The 19,800-nt window shown below is 34.6% G+C and overlaps 2 protein-coding genes across 7 annotated transcripts in view; one reads left to right on the forward strand and one right to left on the reverse strand.

Moving 5' to 3' along the window:
• The window catches only part of LOC119633814 (slowpoke-binding protein), a 106,901-nt gene that overhangs the window by 82,121 nt on the left and 4,980 nt on the right, over positions 1 to 19,800 (reverse strand). The gene's annotated exons all lie outside the window — the stretch shown is intronic.
• Positions 7,747 to 15,133, forward strand: LOC119633815 (cytosol aminopeptidase-like). The gene has a single exon (XM_038027580.1). The coding sequence runs from the start codon at positions 9,948 to 9,950 to the stop codon at positions 11,640 to 11,642; it is 1,695 nt and encodes a 564-aa protein (XP_037883508.1). The 5' UTR covers positions 7,747 to 9,947; the 3' UTR covers positions 11,643 to 15,133.

Raw genomic sequence — 19,800 nt, forward strand, 5'->3', positions numbered from 1 at the left:
AAGGAACAAAGATATCACAAAATCATAAATTCAAGACTCTATTAATTAGAAAACCAATTACCGTTAATCATTTTTCTAGGTTAGATTTCAATCTTTGCGTGTGTGCGAAGGGACTTTTTTCTGCGCAAATAAATAAGTAGAACATCTAAGAGCTTACAGATGAAAAGTAAAGTGTTTAAATGCCAGATGAATTATTATTATCAAACTTTCGTAAAGTCAATAAGTTACAAGAAAAGTTAAGACATACAGGTTCACAGGCACATACGTGCCTTCTTATTAACACATTTAAGTTTGAAGAAGTTTTAGGCACTGAGACACTAGAAATAGAATTATTTCTTCTACATATGATTGCATATATTTGTATTATCTCATTATACATATAAATATATATATATATATATATATGTATACACAAAATGACTTAAACATGCTTAAGTATTAATTTTGTCACATAAACCTGAAGCAATGCGCATTTTAATTTTGAGAAAATTTCAAGTACAGTTGGTTTAAGTGCAGCATCTAGGTAAGTCTTGAGGGCCGCTAAGAGCTGCAAAAAACTTGATATTCTCCGTAAAAGAATAATTTAAGAAAGTGTAGTTTCTTGCATACTAAAATTGAATACGCATGTTACTGGATTAAAATTTGTAGTTCCCTTAGAAGATCAAAATATTTACATACTCATCTCACCTAGACGCTTGCAACTCTTAGAAATTCTACATTGAATGATCTAAGTTACGGTCAACGAGAGGTGTTCCCTGAAGGAAGTCGGTGTCATTATAAGAATCGAAGCTCCGTTTAAGCAAACAATATGTCATGTATTCAAACCCGCGTTAATTGAAAGGAGTTATGTCTGCTGCTTCCATGTATCACTTCAATTGCATGATTTGTTGTTGTTAGCATGATGGTTTCATTTTGCGATGGCATCTTGTGCTGGTCACGTATGTAAATATTTTGTAGACTGTGGGTTGTCGCATATAGAAGTATAAATTTAATATAGCTACATTTTGGAGCGCGGAAGTGCAAAAACCTTTGCATCTATTTAAGCAATCAATTACCAAATGATAAAGTAAATTGTAACACTTCCTACGTTCAAATGATTCCTTTCACTGTTTTCGTGCAGTAAAAACTGATTTTACCTCAACAAAAATCACTTTAATTAAAACACAAAACCAACAACAATTTAGATAAACATATTTCGTAGCAATAAAATGCCATTCTTTTTTTCTCGTAATCAATGCAGTAGTTGTGAATAATTGAAATGCACAAATAAACAATTGTGGCACAAAAAAAAAAGAAGAGAAAATTTAACCGCAACATATTGAGCAGCTGCCTACAAACAAAACTAGATTAATGTAAAGAGGAAATATATAGAAGAAGATTTTTTCTTTTTCCATATATCTAATAGCATTGCAAGAGATATATGTGACTAGGAGCGAAAATATGTTATTGGAAATAAACAAAAAGGAACGGGAAATTTGTTGTTAAATGATTTACAGACAGTTTTGTTCATTTAATAAAATTTTATTTTTTAACGACACTCACATAATTCGTCCAATAAGCACCGAAACTTGTTCATTCAATCCCCGTTAACGGCACAATGTCCGATAGAAAATTGGTTCTAATTTTTGCATGTGTGTGCTCAGTCGGTAAAAGCATACCACTTACCATTTGAGCACTGGGCTGCACCCACCCCTTCTGTATCTGTTGTCTTGTCCCAACTTCTTTCTGACTGCCATATTAAACGCGTGCCATCTAAGCTTAGTATGAGATATTGCATGAATCGAATGCGGCTACTCTGGCGTATGACATGTGTTCAATCCTCTTTAGGTGAAAATTGTACTACTTAAAACACAAGTAAACACAGTGTAGTGGGGCACGGCCCACCTTTCAATATAAGGCGTTGTATGGCAAGCGATCGATTCGCACAATTTTCAGTAGCCTTCGTTCTCAAACGAAGCAAGCAGACGGATAGACAACCTTAGGAAAACTTGGATCTCTCAACAACTTTTGGGTATTGCATACATCCGCTTTAACTTAATATACCCTTGTATGACGAGTGGTGTCGGATATAAAAATAATATTTGTATGTAAGTTTCTAGTGAAAATTTTAACTAACTAAGCCCTCCTACGCAGTTTACTCGTAGCGAATCGACTGATTCTTCAAACCCATTTTGAGCTTGTGAGGACGCGTCTTTGAATGGATTACGGCTAGAAAATAAAATTCCTGCGTTCCTAAAAGGACCACTCAACAGCTTGGCTGATCGCATTGGAATATTTCCCCCAGCAGAACTCATTTCAAAGCATAAAGTTCTTGACAATATATTAGAAGGCGTAATATGTAAGTAGTGTCTTGGCGCCCCATTCCGTACAGAGTTAGGATAACGAATTCGGTAAAAACGGTGTAGAATTCGTAAGGAGTTGAGAATTTAACTTGACTTCACTTTTGTAAATCATATGAACACACGCATATTTCTTATTTGCGGTCTGCAGAATTGCTTTTATACGTAAAGCAATGACTATACATCATCTGCACAGCCATAGAGAATTGACATCAAATTTTATATGGAGTGCGATAACAACATTGGTATTACATGAGCCATTTCTATTGTGAAACAAATTAATTTTTGAAAAAATGAAGATAACAACAATTATGCATCAAAGCAGAGACAAAGCAATACGTAAATGTTCCGACAATTTGTGCAAAATTGGTATTAGGAGAATCTTAGGGACATTTTGTTATCTTTTTGTTGCTGTGTATCTGTTGTCAATAACAGCAGTAACTCTGTTAGTTAGCCGCTATTTGTTCGCTTCCTCTTTCATTTTCATCAGTAGTATGCGCACGGGTTCTTCTTCAATAGCTACATAGGTAACAGTTTCTTGGTTTACGACGTTGCATTCTCGTAAATGTTTGTAAAGCGAAAGCAACACAATTGTTTTTAAGTGAACATGGACTGCAGGTTGCCTATAAATTTGTATGTACGAGAAAAGGCCAAGCAACAGATATGTATGTAGCAAATATAATTTGTTGTCTTTCCATTGCTTCTTTTGAAAAATTGAAGAACTCTAAATTTCACGTTCATCAAATGCTTTGGCAAATTTCAATGACAGTTTTCACATCAACTTTTGTTTTACAGGCGGTACGTGCGAAAAAAAAAATAAAATTTTCTAATATTTTGAAGATGAAAATTTTAAGTATTGATGATATTGTAAATATGTTTATTTAGAAAGCGATGCAAACCCATCTTATTCGCTTGCAATTCACTAGATAAAACTCGAATTAGAAATTCTTTGCAGGAAGGTAGGGATTGGACCGCAAGGAATCTGCAAAAGTGTTTTTCATTCTCCTTTGATTTCCAAAAGGCATTAACTTAGCTTAGGCCACGTCTACGTATGGGATAAAATTATAGAATCCAAAGGGCCATAAAGAACTCACATAATGTGATAACCTAAAAGTGCATTGTAGCATGCAGCGATGTTTACACTTGCCAAAGTAGAAACGTAAAGTTCGCCTTAATGTTGACGCAAATTGTTCAGTCCGCTGACAATGAAACAAATGTCCTTGGTCGCAAATTTTTGTTGTCATTGCGTAATGTCATAGTATTCATTATAGTCAAATGATTGCGATTTGGGAGAGTAAGAAACGGTGATCCGGAAAACCAATTTCAATAATGTATATTTTTATCAAATGAATAAATGTTTATGTAAATTTATTTATATATTATTTACTATATTATTATCGGCCTTATCTGTGGTCGAGTAAACAAAGGGTCTTGAGCAGCAACTCAATGGTCGTGGGTTCAAATCTCAAGTGCGGTAGAGTTTTCAATAAAGCTGATAGCCTTAGATGGTAGTGCTTTAAGACTTTAGTTTGGCAATTTATTTCCCCCTTCCAAAATAATTACAATAATAGTAATATCACTTATATGAAACTGAACAGTATTTTGCTTTTATTACTAAAAAAAAATGCCGATACAACTGAAATATTATACCTTGAACTAACGATTACTACAATTCGTTACAAACAAGAAGAGATGATTCACATATTGAACTCTCCCAGTACTACTTTGACAGGTTTCTTTGCATTTTTTGAATTGGCAATGAACGCTAATTAATAAAATAAAGAGAAAATTTGAACGTTTATGTTTAATAAAACACTGTAACTAATTTGATTTAAAGGCAAGTGAATAATCAGAACGTAATGCTTTAAGCATATGTAATAGGAGTAAATTAGGTTTTTTTTTTTGCATGTTTAACTTTTAAACCTCCAACCACGCTTTTATTACGCTTTCATAAATTTCCATATAAGTTTGTAGTTGCCAAGTAAGTTATTTATATTCAAGCTCGGGCACGTATGCTTGCATATACTTATTTACATAATTTTGTACATGCTTGAAATATTAAGAGATTTATAAGCAAGCAGGTTCTCGTTGGGGAACAAAACTAACATTAAAGCCACAGTACTTATGTATCGCATAATTCATTCGTTAACGATGACAAATGAATTAAAAAAATGTTCCTTTTCATAAAGATTTTATACATGTTTTTTGAATAAGTGAAGCATCACTCTAAAGTGCTAAGACTTGGACACTGGAAATACATAAACATTTATTATGAAATCATCAGTTTTGAGCATTTATGTGGATAAGGTTCATCCAGACATCTCTTGCTAATGTTGTTTATGACATTTTTCTAATGCGCTTCCCTTACGTCTATGCATCCTGAATGTATGTTATGCATAATGCTTTGAGAAGCCATTTACAAGCAAGATCAGCATAAATTTGTTCTGTAAATAGTTTTTCTAACAATTATTTTTCCATTGCCTAACGTTTACATATTTTCTTTACTAACCATATCCGTAAACTATTTATAGTTAACTTATGGTTTATAAAAACAATTACAATTTCTAAATATGTATTATGGTGTAAGAAGTTCTCATTCATTTATTAGACTTAGTTTTGCAGGATAATCACATTTATAAGCCTCTATAAAAAAAAAATCATTGTCCATTTAATTCATTTCAAAAACTATCAAGAGTTGCCTAATTCTCAGCTGAAGGATATCGGTATTCTAGTTTTGTCATTCAAGACAAGGGCAGTACAATTTGTTACATATCTCATGTCCGTCCGTAGGCATTCTCGCCCGTTTGTTGTGGAGCTGCAAAGGTATATAGGAAAGGGACCCCCCGCACATAGACATCTGTTGGGGCCAGAAAGTTGGGAAGAAAATATTCAATTCAGAATTCAAAAATAGCCTCAACTCGTTTATTTCCAATTCCCTGATTAACAAAAACAATTTTACTAGACAAATAGGTCTTCGGCTGAGAGAAAAAGTCTCTAGATAATTCATTTTGCATTGTTTTTATTTCCCATTAAAGCTCATAAATTAGTTTATCATCTTTGGAAGTATACGCTGGTCTTGACCACCTCTAATAGTATAATGAAAATTTCGTTGTTCCATCTTTAACGTTCATAAGTACACCTCACACGCCTTATACGCTATAATGCAAGATTACAGATAATCGGGCGGGCAGACGAAGTACACTTCCCTGATACATTTCCGTTTACTGAGTATCTAATTTTGTCGTTAACAGCTAACGATCTACACTAAAAATTCAACACAAACAGCCGTCAATATCATCTCAATTTTTGTTGTAGCAATAAATACAATTTAGCCCTAATCTCCAATGAACGAATATTTTCATACAAATGTTTCACATGCTGCGCTTTAATATTTCAGTAAAATCACGCAACTCAACTCACGCCTTTTTATTAACAAATGCGTGTCGCGAAGAAGAAAAAAATTGGACTGGACTCTCATAAAGCGGGGAGACATAAAAACTATATACAGACTATCGGTTACAAGCGGCTTGCAGACTAAGCGCATAGAGAACGCATCTCTGCAAGTCTATAGATGCCGATCTAAAAATCAGTTGGTAAATATTGACTGATCTCCAATCTAAATGCTCTAAGTAACGTGATTGTCTTACCAAGCAGTGACTATGACTCACTCTTAAACTTCATTTTTCAGTATTTCATGATGCATTCCCTTTCTACTATACCCTAAATTAACAATTAATACTAAAACAAACGAATTTCCAAATTTTCAGTTAGCTATGATATCAAAATTAATCTTTTACATAAAGTGTGTATTATAATACCACGCTTTGCATCACGGTGGCACCGTCAAAAAGCAATCCCGTATCTCGAACTGGACAGGTCCAATCGAGGACAAGAATTCTGATAGAGATGCGCTAGCGAAGTACACATACCGTGTCAGAAGGATAACATCACAATATCACATTTGATTATTTTTTTTCAAGCCAAGAAGAACCGAAAGTTCTTTCAGAAAGTTCGTGCAGAACTTGGATGCATTCTTTCTTGTCTTCTGGTGGTTTTCTTTTTAGGTAATATTATTATTACCATTATTGTTAATATAATTTATTCAGACCAAAGAATAAAGAATGGGTACTAGCAAACAAGACTATCGGCTCAATTCGAAATCAAAAAGTATATGACCCGCGTTTAATATTTTATGTCTATGCGCAGCTTGCCTGCATGAGCAAACGAATTTAAACTATAAACAAGAATAAAGATACCAACATTCTAACTATTCCCAGGATTTCTATAAGTGGCTGAGAATCGCATTGTGGGATAACTACTCATCATAAAAAAAATTTTGTTTGCATTTATTCTTTAGATATTAACCTTAAGTTATCGTTCGGGAATTAAAAATAAAAATGTATAAAACGCAAGAAAAAGGATTTAAATAATTGCGTAAATGCGTAATACTCGTTTAAATTACATTTAAATGAAACTAGGGGAACTATTATGGTTGGGCAGCGACCCGTCATTAAATAGCCCACATCACTTGGCACATCTACACGTTTAGCGACTCTTCAAAATAAGACATTATATGGGAAGTGACTGAAAATTCGGTTCGGTCTGAGTCATGGACACAAAACACATCACCGGACAGACCGACAGGCAAGCGGGGATCGATTTACACAATCATACTGAAACAATAGATATAACAAAAGGTTATTTTCAAGCACTTCTGGGGTTAGTATACGTCAGTACAACCTTAATATATCCCCATGATTATGAGTGCATTAAATGCAAAATTCAATTCCGGGATATCCTCAATATTATTAATAAGCTATTGAGTTTATATAACCACCTGTAAACGCCAAGCTGCCAAGCTCTGTCAAAATCTGATTGGAAATAAGGACGGCAGCGATGTTCGCTTCATTTTACAATCGATTTATTACGTCATATATCTGCAAGTATCAAAAATTCGGTGCTACCCAAATATCTGTCTGCTCTGTTGTCTTGTTTTTTTTTTTGTACTACTTGACATAGAAAAATGTTATTTGCAAAAAATTAAAACAATTATGAAATCATCCAATGACATAAACGAATTAAAATTTAAATTATTCTTTTGGGTTTTTTTTTTTGAAAACCAAATGAATAAATTCAAGCGAGACTGAATGGATGAATTCGATTTAGGATAAAGCAGAAATTTGTCTTTTCTGAATTATTTAAAAGGAATTAAATAGATATTTAAATGTAGAGAAAAGTTTTGAATATTTCTTGCAGAGGGTTTAGGAAATTACGTGTGCGTACTATAAATTTAGAAGGAAACCATTATTTTTCCCTTTAAACACTTCTGCATGCAGAAAGTTTAGATATAACAAATTGTAGATCCGTTCTGTGCAATTTTTTTTTTTTTTCTCTTTGTTTATTGATAGTTTTCTTTGTTAATAGTATTCGTTCCATAGACTTTGGATAAATGTTTGTTTTATGTTTGCCTTAGTTTTCTTTCTCTCTTTTTGTTTGCTGGCCCAACTAAATTCAGTTCAATATTCAGAGATTTCCCTTTATTTATTCTTTCCGTTAGCTTTTAACATGTAAGTCGTTTAAGCTTAAGGGACATTTAATGGATTTACGAAAAGTCAAGTATGGGTGCATGTGTTGGCATTCAATTGGTTTGATTGTATAGGACTTTAGTCATCCTGAAGACGGTTTATTAAGATGAGAATTTGCTTTTTTCTTTTTTTTTGTTCATCTTAACTAAACTTAACTAATGGTTTAATTTGCTTTTCAAAGCACATTTCGATAAGATAATTCTAACTTAAACATTCGCTTTCAGGGTTAACTCGACTTCACTAGATTACCTTAGTTTTCTTCTTTTTTTTTCTCGCCATCTTGCGTACAAAAGTCTCATACGGCAATTGAAATATTGAACAGACACAAAAAAAAATAAATAAATTCAATAAACTCAAGTGTTCTGGCATATGCGTATATGAGTACATGGGGGTCCATAGTGAGTGGTCATGCTTGTGTTTGCTTTGTAATTGATTTTGATGCCGACATTCAATCTCTTATTGTTCGCTTTTTGCCAAATATACAGACGAAAGTATAACTGTATAGACTGCATGTTATGTGTGAATGAAAAAATTTAAAAATATTGTGTAAGCAATTTGAGCGCTTAGAGTAGGAAAACTTTAAATCATTTCATGCATACAGTGCACAGAAGGAAGACGGGCTTGAGACGGACATTCCTTTTATTATTATTTTTTTTTAAGTTTTTCTATCGGTCCGTCCATCTTGCCTCTTGTATCCAACTTACAAGACGCAATTTTTCAGATATTTTGATGAAATCTGGTAGGCTAAGAACTTTTAGCCCAAGGTCTAACGCTACTGAAAATGGTTTAGATCGGCCCACTTTTTCGAGCATTTCTCGTAGGACGCGTTGTTTTGAAAAGTCGTTACATGAATATCTGCGGAGTGGCGCAGTGCTCTGGCCCAAGATAGTGTTTTTATTTATTTTAATACACATTTTTCTTCATTTTTAAAACTATTTTCTTTTATTCTTTGCAGTTCTCTTTCAAGGTCTTTTTGTTTTGTGTTTTATAAATCATTTCAATTTGATAGAATTCGTTTGTGCCAATATGACCACAGAGCAAGCACATTGAAACGAACGAAATGACTTTGAAGGCATCAACTTAATACTGGGGCGGGAATCTAGTGATTGGCATCGGCCATCGTGTCAGGCAAAACTTTCAACGGCTTTTGTTTTGCCATCGCCACTGCAATACTTTTTGGTAAGCTTGCCAGGGCTTTTTTCCAAAATTTACTTACTCTGCTTTTGTCATTTTCCTTGCGCTTCTTTGTTCACGCATTTTGTACGCATTTCTGAATGAATGTCCAATGAATCTAGTCATAGGATAGGTGAGACGTCTTATCCACTTAAACTCTCCCAGCTTTTGTAATTTTACAATTGCGCGGCATATCATCGAGGTGAAAAAAATACCTTTGCCCTTTTTCTCTTCTGCCGGATGATTATCCTTTTTCTATTCCATCATGGATTTTTGAAAATATATAGAAGCATTGGATCTGTGATATTTTGGACAAACGTTTTGCTAAGGCTAAGAAGGTAGAAAGTTTGGTTAGAATTTTCAAGAGAAATCCAATTAGATCATTACAAAGAATTATATAGAATTATGTTCACGACTCCTTCAAATACCCTCTACGTGATCTTCTTGCTTTTTTTTCATGAATTCTAAGTTCCATACATTTCCCTTATGTCTGTTGACGTGTGTGTGTGCATAGTAATTTTTTTTTGTATATGCCTTGAACATATTTGAATTTTCTTATGACTTTTTCACTTTTCGTTTTTATGCATCCTTGTGCGCTGCTTTATATTTCGTTTACAATTACGAACGCTTTTTGCATATGCACCTGTCTAGTTTCTGTTCAATTTTCACTTGTTTTGATTTCAGATATTTCGATCGAATTGCTTATGCCTATAACTTTACCTAATTTCAAAATTTCAAATATAAAATTTCATTCTCTAGAAATCACTCTACTGTGAAGTCCTCTTTTTCTTTATTTTATTTGTATATTTTCTTTAATTTTATTTGTATATTGTCTATACAAAAATCGTAAATGTTGAAAAAATTTGCGCTATTTAGAAATTGCCAGCGTGACATGGCGGGAATGTTACGTTTAAATGCTTTCGGACACGCGACGAAACTTGTTAGTCAGATGCGGAATTATGCATCACAAGCCATTAATCAAATGCTGCAGTTGCAGCACACGGAGGTTTGTGCAGATCCCCCCTCTCGAGGTGTAATATTTGGTGTGTACGCCGATGAGAACGATAAAACCGATACAGGCATTCTAACCGCCGCAGGATGGAAGTATAATGTTCAAAGAACGGGCGGACGTATGATAGAAGTACTACGTATGTCGGGGCCAATGCCTAAAGCAGGCGAATCTCGACTGTTTTTCGGCCAAGAGACCGAAAAAATACCATATTACTCAGCAGTGGCTATAGTCGGTTTGGGTAAAGAATGCTTGGGTTATAACCCATATGAAGTTCTTGATGAACAAAAGGAGACGATCAGACGATCCGTAGCTAAGGCATGCATGGACTTGGCACTCTTAGATACAACTCGAATTGAGGTGGACAATTGCGGGCACGCCGAATCGGCGGGCGAGGGCGCTGCTTTGGGTGTTTGGTGCTATCAAGAGCTGCGTGAAAAAAAGAACCGCATCGCAATGCCAGCGATTGATTTGTACACAACAAAAGATGATTTATGCGATATTGAAGGGTGGCGCATTGGTGTGCAGAAAGCAGCTGCACAAAATCTAACACGTCAGTTACAAGAAATGCCCGCAAACATATTGACGCCTACTGCTTTTGCTCAGAATGTAGTTGAGGTTTTATGTAAGTCTGGTGTAAATGTGGAGGTTAAAGTAGAAGGTTGGGCCGAAAGTCAGTTGATGAATGCCTTTTTGTCGGTGGGAAAAGCTTCATGCGAACCGCCAATTTTTTTGGAGCTCAGCTACTATGGCACCTCAGCTGAAGAAAGGCCGATCGTCTTAATAGGTCAGGGCATAACATACGATTGTGGTGGTCTTTGCTTGAATCCCATGGAGAAGCTATACGTTATGCGTGCTGATATGACAGGAGCTGCTGTTGTTGTTGCAACATGCAGAGCTGTAGCAGCTTTACGCTTACCGGTCAATATTAGAGGCCTTATTCCCCTTTGCGAGAATGTTATGGGCTGCAATTCATTTCGCTCTGGAGACACCGTCAAATGTATGAACGGCAAACATATAAAAATTCAAGGTACTGACTATGAAGACATTTTGGTCTTGGCTGATGCTCTTTCATACGCACAAAATTTCTGCCCAAAATGCATTGTCGATGTCGGTACTCCGTCATGGGACATGCGGAACACATTGGGGGAGGCTGCTTGTGGTGTTTTTACTAATTCGGAGATTCTATGGCAGCAAATTAAGCATGCTAGCATGCATACCGGCGATAGAGTTTGGAGAATGCCGTTGTGGGATTATTACACGAAACAGGTAACAAGTGGCATGTCTGCAGATGTACAAAATATAGGTATAGGACGTGGTGGAAAACCCTGTAAGGCTGCTGCTTTCTTAAGAGAATTTGTACCCTGCGGCCAATGGATGCACATCGATGCGACCAGTGTAATATTTACCAAGGGAAGTCATTTTGAGTACTTACGAGCCGGAATGGCCGGGCGTCCCACACGTACGGTAATTGAATTCATCGCCCAAACTATTTGTAAAGACACAGCTCCTAAGATGCCCAAAAAGGAGAAGTAAAAGTTTACACATTCCGCTAAAAAAAAAAAAATAATAAAACTTCCTTTTTCTTCTCCTTTCCTTATTCTTCATTTCGACTTTCTATCGTTTCTAAAATATTTTCGAAATTTTCTGGCCTGTATATTTGTATATGTTTGTGTCTGTAAATTTAATAATTGTGCATTAAAATAAGCGCGTAACTTTTGTTTTGTAGACAAATGTATATTTGTAATATATCTATCAAATAAATATATATTGTATATATGGGCGAACTAACACTGCAAGTACATTATTTGTTAAAGAAATTACAGAAAACGGGGACGAAACGCGTGGTTGGAATGTGTGCAGTGCGATGTGAAGCATGTGCGAGTGTTGAGCTCTTTTGCACACTTCGTGATGTTATTACCCCATTCGAGTCATGTCTTTCAGGATCATCACTGTGCGTACACGTACAGAGATCTACTAAGCGGTTTGTCATACAACAAACCAAGTGCGGGTACAAAAATTGCGCTACATTAGAGTGTCAGAGAGAGATCGAAGTGCTAAGCAAGTGCTCACAGAAATCGTCTCAAGTATGGTATTCAAACAACAATAGTTGCTGGACGCGCCGATTAGTTCTTTGTATCCTTCCATTTAAGGCGTTCCGGCAATCACTTATAAGAATCTTTTCGATATGTTTGTTAGAAATTGTGGAAATGATGAAAGAGTGTACGGGTCAAATTTCCATGTGTTTGAAATAATTTTGTCGACTTTTAAACGAAAAATTCACTCCGAGGTACTACCTTACGATCTTGCAAATGTCATAAGAATCTTATTGCTACTCTAGATAGGGGAAAATACATATTAAGCTTAAGTTTTGCACTCGATCACACTACCGAAGTATGCTATGCAAGGCAAGTTAAGTTATTTTTGAAACTTTGCTTTCTAAAGTTCAGTAGAAAATGCTTCATTCATTCCGAACATTCAGTCCTTTATTTGAACCTTAGCGATTGGTTTTGCTTTATGGGACCGTAGATAGCATGGCTTAAGTAACTTTACATAAAAGTAAAATTAAATTAAACGTATAAGTAATCTTGGGAATTTAATAAAAATATCACTCAGACGTTACGTTGTTCCCTTTAAACGTCTGGAAAATGTCATACATGTTCATATGCCTGAGCATGACAACACAATGGATAAGCTGTCAAAAACAACCGTTGTATGTAACACGCTTCGTACTATAAATTGATTAGTAGCAAAATAACCAAATAATTTGGCTTTTGAAAATATGTAAACGAAATGTTGTAAAGAATTGCTTGTCATGCGAAAGGAAAAGCCATAAAATATTATTTTAGAACATTTTAATTTAAATGTAAGAAGAAAATGTTTAAATCGTTTTCAAATATATATCAGGAGCTTTTTAATTTATGTTTAAAGTTTTCGTTTTACGAGCGATTTCTATAAAGTTGTTATTTCTCTTTGTTCCTAATGAATTTATTATTAGCAAATTTATATGATATACATAAGTTTATCGTCTTTTATTTGCCCTTCTAATTGTATTAAAATACACTAAACATGTTTTAAAGTTGAAGGTCGAAAGCATTTATTGAGTTTTGGCGAGCAATTTTGAAGTGCTAAGTTTTATAATTGCGGTCGCGACCGTAGCCTAATGAATTTTTTTACCAAGTACAATAAATTATGTCTTTTGTTACGCTCACAACAGAGGGAGCATTAAATTTGTGGTTTTAAATCGTAGCGAACCTTACGAATGCCCACTAAGTGACGCCGATAAATTTCGTTTGCTATTTGTCAAAACTACTCATTCCCTACTTCGGAACGGGTATGTGCTTTCATCGTAACGCCCGTGATTCCGAATCGATACAATCCGAGCACGAATATTTTAATGCGTTTACCATCACATGTTTTGAGGCATATTTCGTACCAGCCAACTGATCCATTTAATATTTCTGCTTCTCTTTTTTCAAACCTTTTAAGCAATTCGCTATGTTAGACGTCAGTCTGCCTTAACAGCCAAGTCGTCCGCCAATGCACACGTACATGCTGACTTGTTTATCAACCCGTCCGCTATTGCATAAAAGTTAAATTTCAAGTATTCTCACAATGCATTTGTAAGCCTTTCTCTTAGTCCATCTGCTTGCCGGTCTGCCAACCTCTCACTTCAAGTGTCCGTGCATTTGCGTACACGTTTTTTAACCCATCAATTTTCGTCCGGTCATCGGCCAGTCCCTACGTCAACTCATCGCTCAGTCCATCTATAGAGTTGTCCGTCAATTAACGTCAGTAAAGACATAAGACTTGCCGATTGGTCGCATAATAGCCTGCCACTACTTATCGCTCTCCTAATGTGTGTGGTGTGTGTGTGTGTGTGTGTATGTATGCATTTACTTGCAATCACTCTCACAATTAATGAGTCCGTATGTCAGTCTCTATTTTACTATTTATAATAGAGTCGTTCGTCAGCCTACCTATCCACGGTTTTGTCAGATCATGTATCCGGCCGGCTATCCATTTGTTGGTCGGCCTTTAGTCATTGTGCTAATGGTTTTATTAATCTTCTGGCATTGTCTGTGAGATTGACGGACACGGTTTCTTCTTCCACTTTAGCGTTGTTTAAGTTTTAATGTTAAAGGATATTGAAATTTTCATATTCATTAGTCAATAAGAAAATTTAAAAATTAAGCAGAATGAAAAACTTCATAATTTAATTTATTTAATTTTCTAACAAGTTTTATGACGCATAGTGAGTATCAAGCCGACTTAAATATTTTTACCAAAGGGAGATCTTACTTCTTCTCGATTTTACTCTTCCTCTAAAATACTTATGTACATCACTTACAATCATGGTAGTGATAGAATATTTAAATATATGTGCTGCTTATGTGCTACACTTTTCTTTCTTACCCTTTCGCAACGCTTTTCATGCGCCGTGAGCCGATGTCTATTTGTTTGATCACAATTACTAGCGTAGAATTTCCTCCAGAAAAGAAAAGCTTAGTCTAAAATTTTTTTATTCAATTCTCCTCACATTAAAAGCACTTAAAAACACCTTAATGAAGGCGTTATATGGATATGGTCGAAAATGTGGCTCTATCTGAACCATTTTTTTACAGCGTTCGCTCTTTGCCCAAAACACGTCAGTGCACCAAATTTCATCAAAATATCTGAAAGATTGTGGCCTGTAAGTTGAATATAGTAATACAAGACGGACAGACGAACGGATATGCTGAAATTGATTCAGAAAATGATTGTTAATCGATCCGTATAAGAAAAGAAAGATTTAAGTGAAGTCCTTTTGAGTTTTACATACGTCTGAGCGAACTTATTGTACCCTTGTACCACAAGTGATGGGCTGTGGTTTTGGCAAAACATAATAAATAATTCAATAATTCTTTCCTTTTATTATTTTATGATTTTAAAGCTTAACACGGGATCTGACAAATCGTCATTTATGGGCACGGTCTTTAGTTCGTCTATTAATTTATAAAATTTGCCGGCGTCTGCATTTTAAAATGATTTAGAAATTACGTAAAAATAGTATTTCGCACACACGACTCAATAAATGGGAAAATAATAAAAAATAGCAGATCACATGCTTTGCCCGAATCACTTATTGGTGCAATAAAATCCATATCAATCCGTAGGTAGCTTTCTTGTTTTTTAGTAAAAGATTCTCAAAAGTTCATCGAAGAAGGAACAGATAACCGCTCTATTAGGTAATTAGCTGTGCCCTTTTCAACTTTGCCAAGGTAGAGTTTGTCTCTCTTTAATTGAAACAATCTTGCCTACAGAAATTCAAGCGAATTTGCCGTCATAAATATTATAATAATAGGGCTTAAAGGGTATGTACGTAGGTATTCAAAATAAATCACAAAATGACGAAGACGCTGTGTTTCACGGATAAATCAAGATCCTTAATTGTCTTCAATTGAAATGGTCTTGAGAGTATTGACATAAATAACTCAAAAGACAACGACAAATACTGCGATAGCTAAACGGAAAACTCATACATCAAAATGTTTAAAATCCTTCTTGTTTTGTATGTAGGTATGCGAAAATGTAGTTCTATCTACGCGTTGCTTATGGCAACTACGCAATTAATTTCCACTCAGTCCATTCGTTCCATTTCTAAGCAATTTTATAGTAATTCCTTTTACTTGTGTTATTGTTGAATGCTGTTGAATGAATGAATGAATGAATGAATGAATGATGAATTGTTGGTGTTAGTTACATTTCTTACATATCTAGGCAAGTATGTATATGTGTATATATATATATATATACGTATGTTTGAGTGTTTAAATGGCATCTATATAAATGCGTTAGTAAGTGTTCTTTCGTTTTCTTGCAACAGCTTTCTTATGCACAAGCACGGCATAGCATTATTTACACTGTTAACGCAGCTTACGTTGTGTCTTTATGGGTTTTAGTTTTGCTTTTTTTTAGTTTTTCTTATTTCATTTTTTTAGCATTTTTAATAACTTGCGGTTATAGAGCAATGCCTTTGTATATGTGTTGACGTGTTGGCGAATAAACTACAACTACATGAAGGTGGTACGTTCAATGTCCTTTGTAATGCCGCAAAGCATGCTTCAATTTCAATTTTAATTTGTTTTTTCTATTTCACTACGACTTCTTTCCCAACGTTAGATCGTTGAGCTGCTGTACGATGTTAATTTTCCTTACTTTTATATCGTTTTTTTTTTTTTTTTTTTCTCTTATTCCCCCTTCTTTTACTCTTCACTTAATTGTGAATATAATGATGATGACGTTATTTATTCGGTGTATATTGTTAACACCGACTACAATTTGAAAGAAAGTGTGACATGGAGGTGCTACTAGACTGAAGAAGGTCTTTTTACAAATATCTTTTATTTTGTGTTTAAGCAAGAGTATACGAATGAATATGCTTACAACGGCATAGACGTACTTGTTGTTTTTTTTTTTAATTTATAGAGATAAAAATAACTAGTTTCATAGGGTAAAGTAGAGAAAACACTTGGCTATTCCTCCAATTCCATTTTACATGTTGATACGTACGTATATATGTATGCATGTATGTATATGCATGAGCTTTATAGGACGTTAAAATGCTTGTTATTCTTCCTTTTATTTTCCACTGGTTTAATAGTACAGTTTAAATGTCATCGAATTATAACATATTTATGTATGTAAGCGCGAAGTTGTGGTAGTGTTTTAAATATTTCTTCTTTTATTTATAATTTCATATTACGTAGATGCTAGTCTCCGTGAAAAATATTCATAATCAGGCAATTCAGTTAAACATAAATGCTAATGCACTGTAAGCTATTTTTATGAACATTGTACGGTTGTACGGTTTTAATAAGATTCGCTTCAATTATATTTAAATACAAGTTAAGCATTATTTAAATTAGTGTGATAACGGCCAAGAATAAATTAAAAGAAAATAAAACACAATTACTTTTTAACATATAATAATGAAAAAATGTGATGGAAATTGTCTTCTCGTTGGTCAATTACTTTTCTTTCCAATTTCGATTGTCCGATTCCCAGTCGATATTCCCTTTAAGTCTAGAATTTGCTATAGATTCCAGCCCGGTTGAAAAGAAACGCTCGTTAATCGAGAGACAATTATTGAGCATTCAATCTTCAAACCTTGCTGGACATTCATTAACTTTGCTTTCAAACGAACCAATATTCCACTGATCAAGGCTCAAGGAAATGAGAATATCGTCGGCAAATGCAAAGCACCCATCTCTATCGATAAGGTCAGTTACGTCATCCAAGGGAAGGTTAAGAAGGATGGGATCTAACACTGAGAAGATCCAGAGTTCACTTTAACTATCCCGGATGAAACATGATTAATAGAAGCGCATTGCTTGCGATTGAATAAGAAAGATTGCCCAAGATTAAATACACTTCTGGAAAAGTTAAAGTTGTGAGTGTGTTCTCAATGAGGACGGAGTCTATCGAAGACCTTTGAAAGATCCAGGGATATAAGTGCTGGGGTTTTTGTTTTGATTAAATTTTTCTCTAATTAATTCAGAGATAGATATCAAAAGACAGGATTTGTTACGGTGGCCACGCAATTCAAACTTTTGCTCCAAAATGTTGTCAAAATATGCAGAGAATGTATTTGTACAACTAAGGTATATAATATCCGCCAACTATTTCGCTCATGTAGCGGAAGATAAGAGTGGCTTTCTTGCAAAGTTATTGATATCAAGTAAAATCAAATGTTCAATAATATGAAATGTTTTTAAAATCAAAAGTTGCATCCAGCGTGAGTACGCTTAACTAAGCAGAAATTTTAATTCCTAGAGCTCGCCAACAAAAAAAACAATTCGAAACCATCTTTGTATTTTAGTGCGTCAGCATGCATTTTACGTCTTCCCGTGATATGCGTTGCGTATGACTCAATTTTATCGATTTCGTGTTGCTTTCAAAACGCGGGCAATTTGAGCGAAGACTTGAATTTAGTGTAACAACTTTAAAGCCTTTTGGGGAATATGGTGATTATTGTGAAGTATTATTTGGTTGCTAGATAAGGTAAATACCCAAGTTTGCCATATTGAAATCATAACACTATCGACTGTCAATAGGATAGCCATAAAAGTCTAAAAAGCCCTAAAACTACTGCGCGTGGACCATACCTCCTACGCGTGATTTCAGTTGGACGAATAGACAGAGTTTGCGAGAGTGTTGAAGATATAATAGGTAAAAAAATCATATTCGGCAGGGGCCACCACTATGCGTGTCGCGTTCTACTCTCCAAGTTATTTTATTTGATGCCCATATCGCTGTTCTTATCAAGAAAAAAGTAACCGCGGTGTTTACCATATTCAGTTTAGAATTAACCCGAGGGTTTAGAAATAATCTGAGGGATGTACAAAATAGTTTTAAACATTCTGTCTTGTTTGCGTTATAATAAATAAGCATAAAAAAGTGAAAAAATATAAAATTTTATCAATTTTAAGTTTTTGTGGGCAGGCCCCTTTTTCTCCATTTTCCCACGTACAGAGTAGAGTGTTTCGTAAACTAAATGTGGAGAATTTCGGGTTTCTAACTTGTATAATGTCCGTGTAACGAGAAAAAATTCATAAATTATTGTAAAAAAACCGGAGTTGTGTTCAGTTTACGCTTCACTGCGCGCTTCTACGCTGAACAATTTGGCGCATTTCAATACTAACCTGTGTGAAGAAACTTCCAATGTTCCTACTAAATTTAAAGTCGATATATTCTTCTTTGCGTTCAGGAGAATGCCAACAACAAACACCACACAGACGAAAACACATGACTAAATCAACTCAGAAGTTCACGCTAATCAAGAATATATATATACTTTATAGATTCTCTGAAACTTGTGTACATACATTATGGAAAAACACAAAATGAGTGTACACGCATCCTTCATGAGAAGCAGCCTTAACGACGAATGTTATGGTGAAAAATATTGCCGCTGCCTACGTTGATGCACTTTTCAAAAATTTTATGAGAGTATGTGTGTGAATATTTTATATTTAATAGTTTTTTAGCTTCCCCATGGACTATTGTTATTTCTCCTCGTTTATGGATGAAACAAATATTCTAATACACATAATTTATAATTTAGGGTAAAAATAAAGGCCAGTGACAGGGGCAAGAAAAAGAAAAACACAAATTCGATTGAAAGCATCGTTTTATTGCCATAATATAAACTTCCTTTATTGAAACAAGTAATCGCACACATTTTGCGCTTTTATTAAAATCCCTTTTAAATTTATATACTCGCGCATACTATGCTCTATAAATTATTTCCGACCCCTAAGTTCCAACACTTCCGCTGTTCAGACACTACTTCTTACATAAGCAATTTTAAAAGAAAACCATTATATACCATTATATATATATTGGGAAGATGAGAAAATAAGAGAAGAATAACATTCCATTTGAATTCTTCCATTCACTTTTATATACGATAAACTATAAATTATTGGGCTTTTATTTAAATTCATTTCAAATTTAATATTTAAAGTTAATACCCATTCACTCACTAAAGGACTATGGATTGAATTGAATTGAATAGAGTTGAATTTTAAATCCGTTTATGGGCAACTTTTCTACATGCATATCGGCTTATGGAAACTACATTGCGTAGATTTAAATCGAAATGGATTCCGAAAGGGGCAAGTGACAGTTTATTGTCATTTAACACTTATAT

The sequence above is a fragment of the Glossina fuscipes genome, unplaced genomic scaffold (assembly GCF_014805625.2).
Source record: "Glossina fuscipes isolate IAEA_lab_2018 unplaced genomic scaffold, Yale_Gfus_2 2, whole genome shotgun sequence".
NCBI lineage: Eukaryota > Metazoa > Arthropoda > Insecta > Diptera > Glossinidae > Glossina > Glossina fuscipes.

Coding starts and splice junctions, on each gene's coding strand:
- LOC119633815 (XM_038027580.1), top strand. CDS start 9,948: ATGTTGAAAAAATTTGCGCTATTTAGAAATTGCCAGCGTGACATGGCG.